This window comes from Anser brachyrhynchus (assembly GCF_964034855.1).
Source record: "Anser brachyrhynchus genome assembly, chromosome: 23".
NCBI classification, from domain to species: Eukaryota; Metazoa; Chordata; class Aves; order Anseriformes; family Anatidae; genus Anser; species Anser brachyrhynchus.
In genome coordinates, this window is record NC_137716.1 from 7,089,592 (window position 1) to 7,105,128 (window position 15,537).

At 49.2% G+C, this 15,537-nt stretch overlaps 1 protein-coding gene across 4 annotated transcripts in view; it reads right to left on the minus strand.

Moving 5' to 3' along the window:
• Positions 1–35: 35 nt before the first annotated feature.
• The window catches only part of REXO1 (RNA exonuclease 1 homolog), a 42,619-nt gene continuing 27,117 nt past the window's right edge, over positions 36–15,537 (minus strand). For 3 of the 4 annotated variants that reach the window (XM_080566336.1, XM_080566337.1, XM_080566338.1), the window contains exons 8-16: positions 14,853–14,966; positions 13,528–13,665; positions 11,016–11,129; positions 10,280–10,353; positions 6,664–6,774; positions 6,172–6,287; positions 5,855–5,993; positions 3,167–3,287; positions 36–2,486 (exon numbers count right to left, since the gene is read on the minus strand). In XM_080566336.1, coding sequence (XP_080422462.1) covers positions 2,398–2,486; positions 3,167–3,287; positions 5,855–5,993; positions 6,172–6,287; positions 6,664–6,774; positions 10,280–10,353; positions 11,016–11,129; positions 13,528–13,665; positions 14,853–14,966 — 1,016 coding nt within the window. In that variant the 3' untranslated portion in view covers positions 36–2,397. The remainder of the gene's footprint in view (positions 2,487–3,166; positions 3,288–5,854; positions 5,994–6,171; positions 6,288–6,663; positions 6,775–10,279; positions 10,354–11,015; positions 11,130–13,527; positions 13,666–14,852; positions 14,967–15,537) is intronic. The other variant, XM_080566339.1, reaches the window with a different exon arrangement.

Sequence of the window (15,537 nt, forward strand, 5' to 3'; positions counted from 1 at the left end):
TGCAGGTAAAGCAGAGCCAGACTCAGGAGCATGCATCTAGTCAACACCCTTTTATTAAAAACAATTACAAAAAGTTACAGGTTACAATATTTATATACAACCCAAAAACCTCTCACCAACCACAAACCTATTTTACAGTGTTACAGCGCCCAGGGGTGCGGGGGTTCAGGGGCTGCCCATCATCACGCTACGGGGAGGCAGTGACAGCACGCGGGTCTGACACTTGCTCTGACCCACACCAACAGCGCACGTCTCCTTTCCCACCAACATGCCACGGAAGAGGCAACCTCCCCCCAGTTGCATCCCACCCTGAAAGCCTCATTTTAGGGCATCTCAGCTGAACCGTGGGCAGACAAAGGGGAAATGACCGAGAGCCCTCCTGCCTGCCTTCACGTGCGCTGCAGAGACACTCTGCCTTCCCCGAGCCCAGACGCTGGGATAAAGCTGGGGAAACGGCTCCCCAGCAGGACACAGAGCACGTCCTCGTCGGGAACAAGGGTGCTGGCTCTGCTGGGGAAGGCAGCTGCTTGGGAAGAGGGGAGCTGGGCCTGCATGCCCAGCACCTGGGGAACCTGGAGGCTTTGAAATCAGTGGGCTGCTACAGACAGGCACCATCGCTGCAGCCAGGGGTGAAGATAAACAGGGGGATAAACTAGGGAAAGAGGCAGAAGCAGGAAAAAAGCTTCCTTCCCTGGTTAGGAAGCTCTGAACTGTCCCTTTGTCTCTCCCATGGCCTGGACAGAGACAGCATCGTTCCCTGCAACTCGCAGCTTGCAAGGGCAGGCTGCAAGGACAGCCAGGTGTGACACGGCCTGCAAAGCTCTGGGGAAGCAGCAGGGAGCTGCACGGCCCCTGCTTTGGGCAAAGAGGCTGGGATGCCAAGCCACTGCCCACCAGTGGAAACAGAGCGGGGATCACCAGCAACAGGAGCTGGAGGCATCCCACTTGTACGCAAAGGGACCACAGCAGCCAGCGCTGGGAACAGATGCTGTCCTGGGAGGGGATGGGGCGATCTCTGCTCTCACACCTGCTGTCACAGTGCTGAAAGACCTCATCTACCAGGGAAATCAGCGCTGTTGTCCACCACGAAAGCAATTAAGCCTTGGCAGAGAGAGACCGCCAGCACCTCCGAGTCTGCCCAAGCTGCTGCAAGCACAGCAGACACTCAGCAATTGCTTTTGTCCAGGGGAGCCAGACAGACAAGTGGGTCTTCTGCTCTCGTTAAAACTCCCAACATGTAAACTAGTTTAAAAGAGTATTTTCACCTATTGCTTTTGGTCTGACCTGCATCAAGTCCCTGCTATCAGGAACAGCCTGGTGAGGAGCTCTGCGTACCTGTAGATTGTTGGGGCCACGAAGTACAGTCTTAGCTGCCCCCACGTGCCCCCCAAAACTTTGATCCCTACACATGAGCTCGCGGGGGATGCTCTGGAAGCTCAGGGTGAGAGGGAGGACTGCTCATCCTGACCTGCAAAGATGCAGCGCCCGCTTTCACTGCTGTCCTCCTCTGCACAGCTCCCACCCTGGAAGGCTGCACGTCCCGCCTGGGCGCAGCGAGCCCAGCTTGTCACAGCCCCGCTGCCCCTCACCTCCCTGAGGTCCGGGCAAGGTCTGAGGCTTGTCACTTCTCCCTCGTCCAGCTCCTGCAGAACCAGGACGCCAGCACTCACCGATCACTTGGGTCACAGCAGCTGGGCACGACCCTGACCCAGGCTCGTTCCTCAGGCCTGCTGCTCCACACACACTCTCAGGAACTGCTTCCCTCTCTCGCAGCTCTTTCTCCTCCATGGTGGGTCTGCATTAGGATCTCTTTCAAGATGGCTTGGTCCTCGGCTCTCTCCACACCTCGCTCGCCATTCACACACCAGCTACATAATCCACTCACTTCACAGCTTCCTGCCAAACTTTATTCCATTTCCCTCCCTCTCCAAACCCTGCAGGAAGCTAACTGCTTTGGAGTACAGAGGCAATTTAAGTTACGTTTGAAAAAAAAAAATAAAAAATAAAAAAGATATACCTTTAACTGAACCAGAAAGATCCTTCTGCATGTATCCAACCTACCTCTAAAAGCTTCTCCTACCAAACAAGGAGTTCTCTCTGGTTGTGCTACTCAAAACCACCTTGCCATGCCTACAAGGCAACTGCTGTACCACAGAGTACCCCTCGGGCAGAGTAAAGAGGATCTGAGAGCCACTACCTGGACACAGGGACCTGCAAGCAGTGAGCTGGTGCCTTTCAGCTGCACCAGCAGCAGTCCGTAAGTCCTGTAGATACCTGCAAGTGCACGGGGAGTCTGGGGTAGCATGCTGCTGCGTACAGGTGGACAGTGTTACTCTGAGCATTTATTGCACTGCTTCGAAGAGGTGGAGGAGGAACAGGAGAGAGAGAAAGCGCAAGTCATCGTTTCACTTTAGCATCTTCTTTGATCTTCCAGACCATCAGCTCCATGCAAGCTCTGGCATCCTCGCTGGAGTCGTGCCCTTCCACTGGGGACAGAAAGACAAGGACAGCAGTTACCTCCCCTGCTGCACGGGGCTGCTGGCAGCACAAAGCCCAGGGGAAGGCTTCCCCAGACCGGGTCCTGCCCGACACGGCTGGCTCTGTGGTGCATCTGCGATCGCTGTGAACAACAGACGGACTTGGAAGTGGAAGAGTTTTCACTAAACACACTTGTGCTGGACTTCAGCCTTGCACCATTCTTGTTTAATTAAGGGCTGAAGCGCTGCTACTCTGTAGGCCCTGAGGCTACTGGCCAGTGAGGCCAGTGCTGCCCAGCAGCATGGTTACAGCGCGCTTGTTGAAGGCTGAAGGGAACATTCCATGCTTCAAACAGAAAGGTCGGTCCTACTTTGCCAGAGAGAGAAGAGAGACCACGACGTGGCCTTGACAGAGCTGCCTCTGGCCCTCTCACCCCTCTCCCCCGGTCCCCTCTTAGGGCAGAAAGGGAAGAAGCAAGCGCTGTTGGCCCTCAGACCAGGGTTCAAACAAACTGGCAGAGCCTTCATACGCTGGCCCTTTCACAGCTACTGGCAGGCACTACGCAGCACGAAGTTCAGGAGCAAGAGGACGGGGCCGGGGCAGAGCAGGGAGGGAGGCAGGTCCAAGGAACCGCATCCAGGTGGGATGGGATGGCAGACCCTCACTCTCAGCCCCGCCTCAGTCTCACCGTTGTCCTGGATGATGCGCTTGAGGTAGTCTGCCATCAGCGTCCGGAGAGCCCGCTTGTAAGGTAAACCCAGCCGGTGGGGAAAGACAATCGCAGTATCCACCACTGTGCCATGGATAAGCTGGAGAGGGAACAGGAAAGAAACGTGTTTATTTTCCCTCTCCCACAGGGATGGGCGCTCCTCAGGATTAACCACGCTAACGCAATCTTCCGGTCAGCCTTTCAGGCCCTGCGCAATGCTATTGCCGAGCTCCAACCCGACCAGTTTTGCAAGAGGCTCTGGCTGAATCAAAGATGACTCCCCCTTCAAGGCTGCGTGCAAACCAGCTTCCCAGTGCTCTGCCAGCCAACGTACGTGCCCTCAAAGCCCTGCCTACCCGGCGCGTTCAAAACGGCAGAAATTCAGGGCTGCTTCAGTTCATGTAACTCAAATTCAGGACAGGTTACTCCTTAATACCCTGGCCTGGAGAAGCTGGCAGACCTCCAAGGCTGTCTTTTGCAATGAAAAACAAAGCCAAGGAACCAGCTGACCCCACAAAGCTTGTTACAGCCTTCCAACTGCTTCTCAGGATGTGAACCGAAGCAGGAAGGATGTCCAAATGGTACCCAATGGTACCCACTGCGTATCACACTGCTTCTAGAGGAAAGGCCTAACCTTCAAGGTGCACACCCGCCTGAAAATTGCCAGTCTGTCAGCAATGAAAGTCAACAGGAAGTTTTTAACCAGCACAGCTGAGCGAGGCTGTAATGGGACAAGTACATCTTGTACTCCTGGGCATACAAATATACAGTAGATGGGAGGGAGGCCCTGAGCAGCCCCATGTTCAGGTCCAACTGCCTGGGGCACGCAGGGAAGACAAGAGGCTTTCTGCCCTCTAGGGTACGAAGTGTCATCGCTCATCACGCTTCGCGAGGAACTGAGGATGCTGAACAGGTCAGCACGCTGCCTTACCCTGCGCTTAGGGTGCCTGTGGAAAGCTTAAAACCCGCATCTGACAGACACCATAAACATAGGGTAAGCTGATTTTTTTTTTTAAATACGAATTTCTTACTCTCAGGCTAAGACAAGATTAATCCTCTGTTGACCAAGAATGTATGCTCAGTGACAGCTAAAGGAACCTGCATGCAAGCAGTTCCACATAACGAGCACAGGAGCAAAACACGAGGTCCAAGAGATAAATTTACATGCCTGACCAAAAGAAAGCTCTGTAAGGCTCAGCACAGCGTGACTCAGACAGGACACCGATAATCCAGTCTCCTCATCTGCCTCAACTCTTCGTAGGCACCAGCTAATGTTGCGTGACAATTTGTAACTTCGTCATTAATAGTTTCATAGCCCAGCTCCATAAATGCCTGAAAACAGCTGCAGTTTAACAGAAACAACCTGCTACGCTCTTTGGAGTGTAAAACTGCCAACATTATGGATAATCTCTCCTAGACTGCAGTCAAGTTTGGCACCCACCCAGGCACAATGATAATTACTTATGTAGATCAGGAAGACTGAGGAAACGGGATAATAAAGCTTTAAATAAAAATTGAAATGCTATCACCATTTGGAGCTTGCCATGGCCATTAGCGAGATGTCGACTTTACTGCCACAGCCCTCAGACATTACGACTTGACATGCCACTGCCTGTCACGCTCTGCTATATTGCTCTCGGGTTCGTTCTCTTGGCAGCGTCTGCGACGCTAAGAGAAAATCATGCTTCTAAGAGGCCAACAGTCATCTTGTGCTGATAAAACTGTAAATAATTTTTTTTTTTATGATGATGACGAGCTCTCTGAGAGGCTGGGATAAAGGGTACCACGGAGAGGTAAAGCGCTTTGCAGACATTAAAAACCCCTGCTTCCACACCGCTGCCGTGAGTTGGCAGCCCCAACTTCTTCATCGAAGAAGCTGCATGACAAGGAATGGCTGGAGGAAGTTCTGGCTTGTGAGCACAGACTAAAGCCTTGGCTCCTGCCAGCGGCATGCTTTCTCGGTGACCCTAGCCAAACCCCCTGGGACCCGTGTTCAGAAGGCAGCCCTCCCTCCAGGACAGCAGAGATGGCCGAGAGATGCGCAGAGCAGGCTGACGCAGGCCAGGCAGGAAACAAGACTGCTGAAAGGTCAAAATAGCTTGATCAGAGTAATGCCACAAATCACAGCAAACAAGGCAGAGAACCTCAAGGACAGTTCACAATTAGAAGAGAAAGGCAGTTATCTCCAGTGCAGAGGCAGAGAGACTTGTCCTGTTCCTACAGCAGTTACTGTGGACATCCAGAGGGCACAGGGGACTCCTGAGCCCGCCCTGCTCATGCCCTGATCCTGGCTGAGCACCCCTTCAGGCCAGTCAAAGGATGCTGACACCACTGGAGGATGCTTGACTATGTACACAGGTGAACAGCAAATGATTCGAGATCAGTCCTTCCAGCCAGCCCTGATCTACTCACCCCTCCCAGTCACCCCAGAGAGGTCTGTCCCCCAGGGCAGCACCAGTCACTAAAAGCTGGGGGGAGATCAGAAGCGATGCACACAACCCACTCCCCTACTCTTCCGTCATCCCACTGGCTCAGAGACAAGAGAGGCCCACTGTGTCCTCCAGGTTCTTCCGACAAAAACACTTCCTAAATTAAAAGATGACACGTAACAGTCACCGGGGTGGGAAAGAACCAGAGAGAGATGCAAACACAAGACATGCGAATTACCTTTAGTGCAAATAAATCGCTTTCCAAGCTGTGCCCTATCAATATGGTATCTGCACTGAACATGTTCAATAGGACGGCTTGGACATCCCGCAGGGTGATACTAGTGTTCTCCAGGTCCTCTTCTGTCACACCTGAGAATCTGCAGTGTAAGAGCAGAGAGGAGGGCTTCCTTCACCAAAGGAACACCTCAAGACCCAAAAAAAGTTCTAGCTTTTAGGAAGTAGCGCTCACTGGAGTTTCAACAAGTTCTTCCAGAAATTCCTCCTAAGTTCTTGATGCTGACCACAGAGCTCTAACCCAAGGAAGACGGTCCTTACCTGGTGTTATAGTCCACCACCTTGGTGTCCGGTTTGACGAAGGTGTCATAAACCACTTTCAGGTCAGAGTTGATCACAGTTACTCTTGTCAACTCCAGTCCTTGCTTAGTGTAGCACTGCAAGTGACAAAGCAGACATGACGACAAATGCATGCCGACCACAGCATGGTATCTACAGGACTGTTCACCAAAGCACTGCAGATCCCAAAATGCAGCTGGTCCATTGCAGCAAAGCCAGCCAACAACCACTGCTCAATACAGGCCAACTAGCTACTGCTTTTCAAGGGTAAATGTGGTCCCCAAATGAAGCACACAATGCCCCAACTAATTAAATTTATATTTCAACTAACTCTTATTAATGTAAACCTCTGTGGCTTAGAGTCCACAGCATGAAGGAAAGAAGATGGTAGGGAAAAAGAATTTTCCTTCAGACACAGCCTTCCTCAAAAAGCCTCATTTTGCTTGTGCATTGGCCCTCTGATTAGGAACCCACCATTTCACAGTCTAATGCGTAGATTCCAGGGTAACCATCAGTCGTAGGCAACTTCTCAAAAGTCTTCACAAAGCCATCAAGGCTCTCTTTCCGCCCATCATGGACATGTTGCTTAAAGGAAAAATAAAAAAGGAAAATGATTTGTTGATGGAAGGAACAAGAAACCCAAAACTCCACTTCAACAGAACCACCCACTTAAACAAAACCCATTTTTTAAATCATTTCTAACGAGAAATGAGACTTGCCTACCAGTTGGTCTGAGAAGTTCACCACAAAAGCAATGTAGTAGCCATGTGTGAACCCAATTCCAAAGCAGGATCAGAACTAGAGGCACTGTATTAACAGTTCACATAGTAGCAATGCATCACACATCAAAGGACTAGGAGATGGCAGTCTCAGGTAGCTTCCAACTTTCAATTCAGAGTAGAATTACTCAGAAAGGCTCACTTGGTGGTCTTACATAGATCTACTCCAGCTGCTGGTTCCTGGATTAGCCTGTGACTGAGACATGCCCAGCTGCAGGATTCTAATGTCAAACATCGCTGTCTGAGCTTTAGTATCAAGCGTATCATAGCCCACAGATGACACGAGAAGCTAGTGAAATGAAGCAGCAGAAAATGTCAGTGTGTACAGACAAATAAGAGCCACTATATTCTGAAACCAGACAGTTCACAAACATGAGCTTACTGCCTACCAGCACTTGAGGCAACAAATGGAAACCATTTCCAGCCTCTCCTCATCATCCCCAGCTAAAGCTCTAGAGTCAACAAGATTCAGCGCAGAATAGCTCCCCAAGCTAGCAGGAAAACTCAGGGAGTGTTTCCATGAGTGGCTTAAGCCAACGCAAGACTAAGCCACTGTTGCAAGAGGCACTCCCACTCTCCTCTCCTCCACAGCCACAGATCCCACCCTGCCTGCCCTGGTACTACTCAGCCTGAAAGCCTTCTTCTCTGGGGTGTTTTAAACTGGATCATTGCACTGAGCCAGTTACCTTCATCACTGTGCCTGCAAGGAAGCAGGAACACAGAGGGCAAAGCAGAGGTTGTGACTGCCCACTAGCATGGTTTTAGGTCAAATTAAATTGCTGCACCACACCCAGAGGTGACACGCTCTCTCCCTTAGTTCCCAGTGGTTTCCTTTGTTTAAGTTTTGTTTATCCCTAGATCTCAACATATTTGTGCATCATCACAGCAGCCTGCATACAGCCTCCGCCATGCTTCTGACAAGTCTCACCCTACAAGGAATCAGTCTGCACATGGCATCATCTCAGAACAGAAAGGCTAGAGAGGACAAACCCAGGCAGTTGTAGAACTGAAACCTGTAGGCAGAGGGATAACTGAAGTGGGGATTTACATAATTTCCTTCACTGGTCATTACTGTGGGTAATACAGTACATAATAATAAAACCAGCCAGAGTAGAGAGAACTACATCATTTGAGGTTAACAAGGCGGCTGGGCCAACACCGGGCCTGACCTCTCCCTGCATCCAAAGCCAGCACTGCTCAAAAGGCTGCATGGTTCAATTCCCAGGAGCAAGAGGCCACACTTCTCAATTCTGCATCTATGCCCATGAATCTGATCGTTTTGCTAAAGAAATGGGTAGAACAGACTACCAGGCCGACAAATAGTAAAAATTCTCTCCCGTTCAGCTTGATCCTTTCCCTTCTCTGCTATGCAACATAACTGAGCAGTGAAGGAAAAAAAAATGAGGTGTTTTTCTACAACAGCTGATGTTCTACAACTGTCCAATTCTTCCTCGCTGAGAAGGAAGCAGAAAAGTTGTTTCGTTTTTTCAGACCCAAGAAAGAAGCAAGCAGACTCTGCTGTCACAAAGAACAGCAGCTCGACTGGTCTGCTCCTGGGGAGCTGCAGCTCCACGCACAGCTCCATCCTGCCACCTCCTGCCACACGCGCTAACTGCAGCATGATCCAAACTGCCACATCTCTAATGCGTTTGGAAGCAAAAGGCACGGCAATGCTTTTCTAACCAGCTATGCACCCAGTTACTTAGAATAGTTTATTATAAATATTTGCTATTTTCAATGCCTTCAAAGCTGAAAGACGCTGTGCTCTCCAGTAGCCCAACCATCCCCAAATCCCACTGCATATTCTCATCCTGAGCAGAATGGGGACTCTGACCTTAAATTTACCAAAGAATTCATTTGGATGAGAAAACCAAGAAAGCCAGAATGTAGTGATCTGTAGCAACACAACAACTAGGAGGCAGATGTGAAAGGATGCCTGAGCCCTGGAGCACTGACAGCATGCTTCATTGAGTAAGAGGCTATTAGAGAAATTGTATGTTTCTTAAAAGGCCATGAGGTTTTATGGTCTACAACAACCACGTAAAAACATGCAGAGAAGTCATGTTTTTATAGCCCCATCAATTTCTCCCGACTTCCCTGCTGGATGTTTTTTGGAACACTGATTAAAAAGAGATCCTAATTTCAAATGAAAAAGAAATCGGAGAAGCAGCCGCCTGCCTGATCCCATCCATGCTTCAGACTCGGCAGGACAGGCTTTTAGGGTTCATGTGCTGACAGTTCTGCCTATCTTGACAAGCCTTGAATTTTGCCCCAGAATTCACTTCCTAGTTCTAGCTTTTGGCCAGAACAATGATGGCACACACCTCACCAGAGCTCTGCTGGCTCTGTATCACCCGAGCAGTTTCAAACAGCAAGATAAAAAGATGCCCTACAATAAACAGCTGTGGGAGCCCCTTCCACTGGACATGACCCTCTTAGATCATTTGGTTCTGAACCATCTCTCTCCGCATGGCAGCTGCCAAATGTAAAAATGCCACTGAAACAAGTGACTAGGAGCATCCCCAGTCCTTGGGCAGAGGCCAGAGACAGATTGTTCCCTTCAGTCAATGGATTGAGAGAGCCAATGGTGCCAGGCTGTTGCGTAAGGAAACAAGAAAAAGCACCTGTACAAAGGTATCCCCGACAGCATTCAGCTCGACCAAAGGGCCAAAGCTCAATTCCTGAGCAGGTTTTAGATTCTGCTTTCTACTGCTGTGATCCTTTCCCCACCCTCCTCAAGAGGAAGCAATATTTATGGGTTACAACAGGCTCCTTGGGAAGGTTCCTCCCCTTAATACAACAAAGGGCATGCAATAAATGGAAAACTAAGAAAGGATTTGGCCTACAGCAGAAGGTTACCTTAGCACAGGCATCTCAGAATAGAAAAAAAATGGGAAAAAGGTTCTGGCCACTGTTGTCAAGGCCCCAAGCCTGCTTCTTAAAAGGAATTCCCTTTTTTCTCACTTTTTCAGTGTTTCCCTAAAGAAGACTGTATCCAAGTTTTTGCTGGGCAACTTAACCTGCTGTCATTTGCTTAGAAAAAGTGCTTACGTTTTGCTTAGAAAAATGTTAAAAAATTTGCATCTGCAAAATTGAAACCACTTCAACTCCAAACATTTGAGATTCTTCCTTCCTGCCAAACACCGAATTTTCTTACCTTTGCATAGCAAAAGGCATTTAAGAAGTACTTGCTTTTTCCCCCCCAGGGGAATCCACCATTCTTCTAAAGGCTCGATGATCACACAGCCACCACCATTGCAAGCAGAGGACAAATGTCATTGAGAATAAAAAGGTGTTGCTCAATAACTTACTTTAGCAACCTGGCAGCCTGGTGAACCCACAGCTCCTGAGCAGCAGCTGTAATGAGTTTCCCATCCACCTGGCACTGAAAGAGCAAGAGTTAAGAGTCAGAGAGAAGAGTCCTGTCAACAAGAGACCTAAACTTCAGCTGACAAGTGCAGAGATGTCCTGAATGAACACAGCAACAATAATTTGCAAGCAAAGGGAAAAAATAGAGATTCACAAGTCTCTCATATTCAAACTGCAGAAGCCACCTACCAGCAATGACACAGATGAGCAAAGCAGTTTGACTTATTTACCCAGCACAGCAGATTCACTGCTCATGGATGCACTGGCAGAAAACTACAGAGTTCCAACTAGGCTACTGTCTTGCTGCAAACGAGTTTAACCAAGACCAATAAACTCACTCAGGCAGCAGAGGTCTTACGTCTCCTAAAAGAACAATTTTTGAAAAGGCACAAGGTGGTTTGTGCCTTTTACTTTTTCTTTTTTTTTTTTTAAGCTAAAAAGTTGAACCACCTCAGCTCCAGACACATTTTCGTATTTTAGGGACTGTACCACTGCTCCCCAGCAGCTCTTTACAAGGCTATGCCACCCAGTGACAAAACTAGGAACTGCCACCATCTGTGAGTGTGACAAGTCCCAAAGCCACAAAACGTTTCACAGCAACTCCAAGCCAACACAGACTCTGTTTTCAGATCTAGAGTACGTCTAACACGTAACTGAGCCCTCTTTGAAGAGATATACCTCTCTGCTTGCGTAGCCTTCCCCAGTGATGGACACACTCCTCCTTGCGAATGCAGTTTCCAGAGGCTGAGACCATGTACTCAGTGCCACAGCGACAACAAATCCTGCAGGAGGCTTTAAGAGAAGAGAGAAGTAAGGGTCAGGCCTCTCTAAGTCCTGTACCTGCTTAATGTGCCCAAAGCACAGGTAAATCAATCTCACTTAAAGCCCCAAACACTGTTGAAATCGGCAAACAACAGTTCCTGTTAAGGGATGGTAAATTTCTTTTCAAACTCTCAAAGACAAAGCAATCCCTTTGAAAATGGCAGTCTTAATCATAGAATATCCCGAGTTGGAAGGGACCCATAACTCCTGGGTCCCCAAAGGACCACCCAAGAATCAGACCGTGTGCCTGAGAGCGATGTCCAAACGCTTCTTGAGCTCCAGCAGGCTCGGGGCCGTGCCCGCTGCCCTGGGCAGCCTGTCCCAGTGCCTGACCACCTCTGGGTGCAGAACCTTTCCCTAATCCCCAGCCTGACCCTCCCCTGTCCCAGCTCCGTGCCGTTCCCTCGGGTCCTGTCGCTGTCCCCAGAGAGCAGAGCTCAGCGCCTGCCCCTCCGCTCCCCTCGTGAGGGAGCTGCAGGCCGCCATGAGGCCTCCCCTCGGCCTGCTCTGCTCTGGGCTGAACAAACCAAGGGACCTCAGCTGCTCCTCATGTCTTCCCCTCCAGACCCTTCACCATCCTTGTAGCCCTCTTTTGGACGCTCTCTAACAGTTTTATAACTTTCTTATACTGTGGCGCCCAAAACTGCACACAGTTGCAGCATTTACTCCAAATCACTTCTCAGAGGCAAACATAAAACTCCCTGCTGGTCTTGGTGTGCGGCTCCAACTCCGACTGTACACGTTTGCTGTGCTGTTTCTCCATCCACAGCAAATTATGTTGTACTCTAACATGGTTATTTTAAGAAACAGGATAAGTCATTCTTCGGACATGGGAGCTAACGAGGCCTGGTTTCCAGGGGGTCTGTGACTTGTCACTTCCAAGTGACATTCGGGTTCTTCCTGGGCACAGCTCTTCCGCAAGGGTTCCCTGGCATTTAAAACAGGGAACACTTACAGCACAGCCTGGCCCTCCAAGAGGCAGTCAGGGACTTCTCCGTCCTGTCCCCTGTGCCCTCAGTAACGCCCAAAATTCAGAGAAGGGCAATGCAGAAAGACACAGAAAAGGAGCTGACTGTCACACACCTGCTCTCCTAGCAATTCCCTGAGTTCCACTGTGAGCATTTGAGCTGCCAGCACATTGTCAGGTCCCTGACAGCTTGGCATAACACCAGCTTAGTCCATTTTCATCCACTGACCACAGTCACAGCATCAGCAGACTGGCAAGAGATTCTTTCAAGCAAGAACAACCTCAAAGATCAAAAAATATCTGCAGAAAACTACAGAAGCAGAACCAGGAACACAGCCTTGGATCCCCTAACGGAGCTGGCTGGGTAACTGAAGAAAAGGGCTCTAACAAATACAGTACTTAACAGTGTTAATGCAAGAGAGCTTTCGTACAGGTTGCTTCAGCAACCACAGGACAAATGTAGACACAAGGTGTTAACATGGATGAGCACTTAACACACTTTAGCAAGGTCTCTCCAAAGAGATGCTCGGAGAAGTGTGGCAAAGCACCTTAAAAAACACCCTAAGTACATATTTTATCCCTACTGCATCACAGTCTGCTCTATTCAGCATTTGAGAAGCATAAATCCTACCACAGGATACCAAAAAATTCAGGGAGAGGAGGACCCTACTCTGTCCAGAGGAAACCAGGGGGATTGTTTTGTCCAGCTGCAAAAAGGGCTGTTGGAAACTACTTTGCCCAATGCCATCAAGTGACCAGGCCAACATCTGTGCAGTCCAAACCAGCACAGCACCGCCCACTGCAAAACCAGCCTGGCTCTGGATCAGTCACTATCACACCATAACAGCAGTTTGTATGCAGAGACCCCAAAGAAGCCTTCCCCTGGAAGAGGGGAGCATCACCAGATGCTGAACAGGAGCTTCTCTATGCATTTCCCTGCGCCGGCAGCAGCCAACCTCCTGGTTGGTGCCTGGGGTTTGTCTAAGTCCTAAAACCTGCGCTGAGTGAGCAACTGCAAAACGTGCCCTCACAGGGGGTGGCCAAAGGCAGCTTGCTGAGGGAGACAACCTCACAACTCACAGTCTTTGGCAGCAATTAGAAACCTCACTGAGCCCCACATGCCACAAACTATAAACCTTGTGGCAAAACTAACACTCTCATGGCATGCTAACCGAAGAAACTCATCCTTCAGAAAAGCAGCAGACTCCTGCAGCCATGCTCCTCTCCTCCACAGCAGGCTGGCCTGCACAGGTCTCAGCCAAGGAGACCCATCACAACAGGAACACTGTGCCAAAACCAGTAATGTCTTTATGCAAAAAGACCGGTTGCAAGCAGGACAGGCATCTTCACCTGTAATGTCTCTAGCAAAGGCTGCAGAATGAAATAGCCAGCAGAGCTTACAGTCAGTGGTTTTCTTCTCCTCTGCTGTGAAGAGGACGGCCCGTCCTGGCTTCTCCGGGTGAGGCATTGGGTAACCATTTTCCTTTAGCTGCTCCTCAGTCATGAGATATTCCTTCAGTCGCCGGTACAAGGCAGCTCCTGCACATATCAAAGACAATGCTTAAGCCAGACCACAGAAGTGGATGCTGTTTCTCTTACTATTTTCTGCTTTGTCAAGCCACCTGGCAGAAACTCCCTCTATTTTCAACTTGCTTTCACTGCCTTTGTTCAGTATCGAGAGGGAAATAGGTATGGGGTTGCACTTTTCACATCTGGTCATCGGCGTACAAGCGTATTATTAACTTCAACAACAACCAGCGTTAGGTTAGTAAGTCTGGAAAATGCAACTGAAACAGAATTCTTCCACAGGGCCCACCTTCAGGTCTTCTTGTTAAAATGGGAGAAGTCTCACTCTAGTAATGTTTAAAATGCTTCAACAGATCATTTGTAACACAGCCCAAAGAATACCCCTCAAAGGCCACCCACGGTGAGCTAAAAAATTTCTTATCAGAAGCTTCTTCCTGCTGTTGATTTTATTTTATTTTTTCATTCCACAGAATAATTAAACTTCTTGCACTCTGCTCAATATCTCTTCTTTCACTGCTATGCTAAACTCGTCCAATATTGCCGTGCACCCTTTGATGTTGCTTAGCTGAGCTCTACAGGCCCTTTTAAGCTTTCTTCATGTCAATTCCTTCTGCTCTGTGGCATCTCCATCTCTTCTCTGATCTCCTCAACAATTTGCCTATATCTCCTGGCAACCTGAATACCCATAACCGATTTGACCCCACGTAAATAACGCTCGTGGCACAATCCTTTGGCTGTGATATGACCTTACTATGACATTCCTCAATGTGAAAATGAGCCCCGCAGAGCAGATGGAGATATCAGCGTGTTTGTCTTGGATGTGACAGGCACGTTGTAAAGTACTCCTTCAGGGCAAGAAAATTAAAGTAAAATCCAGACAGAAGAAAGCCTAAAAGTCAGCAATATCCAAAACACAAGAGGCAGTTCTGAACAGCTATTGATGCTACATCAAAGCCACATGGAGTACATCAGTGAACTCAGCCCAAAGCAGGGAAAGCAAGGAAGGTGCTAATCGGTGTGGTGTATCGTTTACTGAGCAAGTCTGCAGCACCGCACCACAGCTGGGTAATAACTCATAACGTTATCCACAGATAAATCACAGCACTTCATGCATCAGCAAGATCCTGCTCTACCCAGTCAGTGTGTTATACCTCCAGCTACAATGGACAGGTTACAGCCTCGTGGGAGCAGGGTCTTACCTGTTAAATCCTCTGCTCTCAAGCTCCCTGACCGGTTTAGGGTAAAGCTGGTCTTAGCAGCAAGCTTCCCTCCCAGCACAGCTTCATGGGACACCACTTTCTTGTTACTTGTCTCTGCAGCGAGAAGAGGGAAGAAGCAAAACAGGACAGAGATCAAGTACCCAGGTGTAATCCTGGAAGAATCAGAGACTTCAGTCCTAGAGTTCGGGGCACTACACATAGGCAAAAGGAGGACTGCATTTATCTTCTTGAATTCTTGCTCTGCTCCAGAAATTGGTACACGTACAGTGGTGACCTATTCCTAGCATTTCATTCCAGCGCTACAGGGACCTTTCTTTTCGCACTGTCAGCCAACAGCAACTTTTTAAGGACATACAAGGACATTTTTACAGTTTCCCCAGAGACTTTGGGAGCTCTACCTGCTTACTCTGCACACCAAGCCCCCAAGCAAAGAGAGGACTGAGCACAGAAGCAACTCGACCCAGTCAGGTGCTGCACGGCGGGATCATCCACCCCCAGCGAGCAGCTTTGTTGTTAGGTCCCCGCAGACCAGACTCCCACACTGAATCTTTCAACTTGCTTTAGAAAGGCCTTCAGAGCTCTAGAATATGCTCAGCACATCAGATAATGGCAGATAGGTGTTTTTTACTAATCATTAACTGGCAGCCCTCTCCTAAAGGCCAGC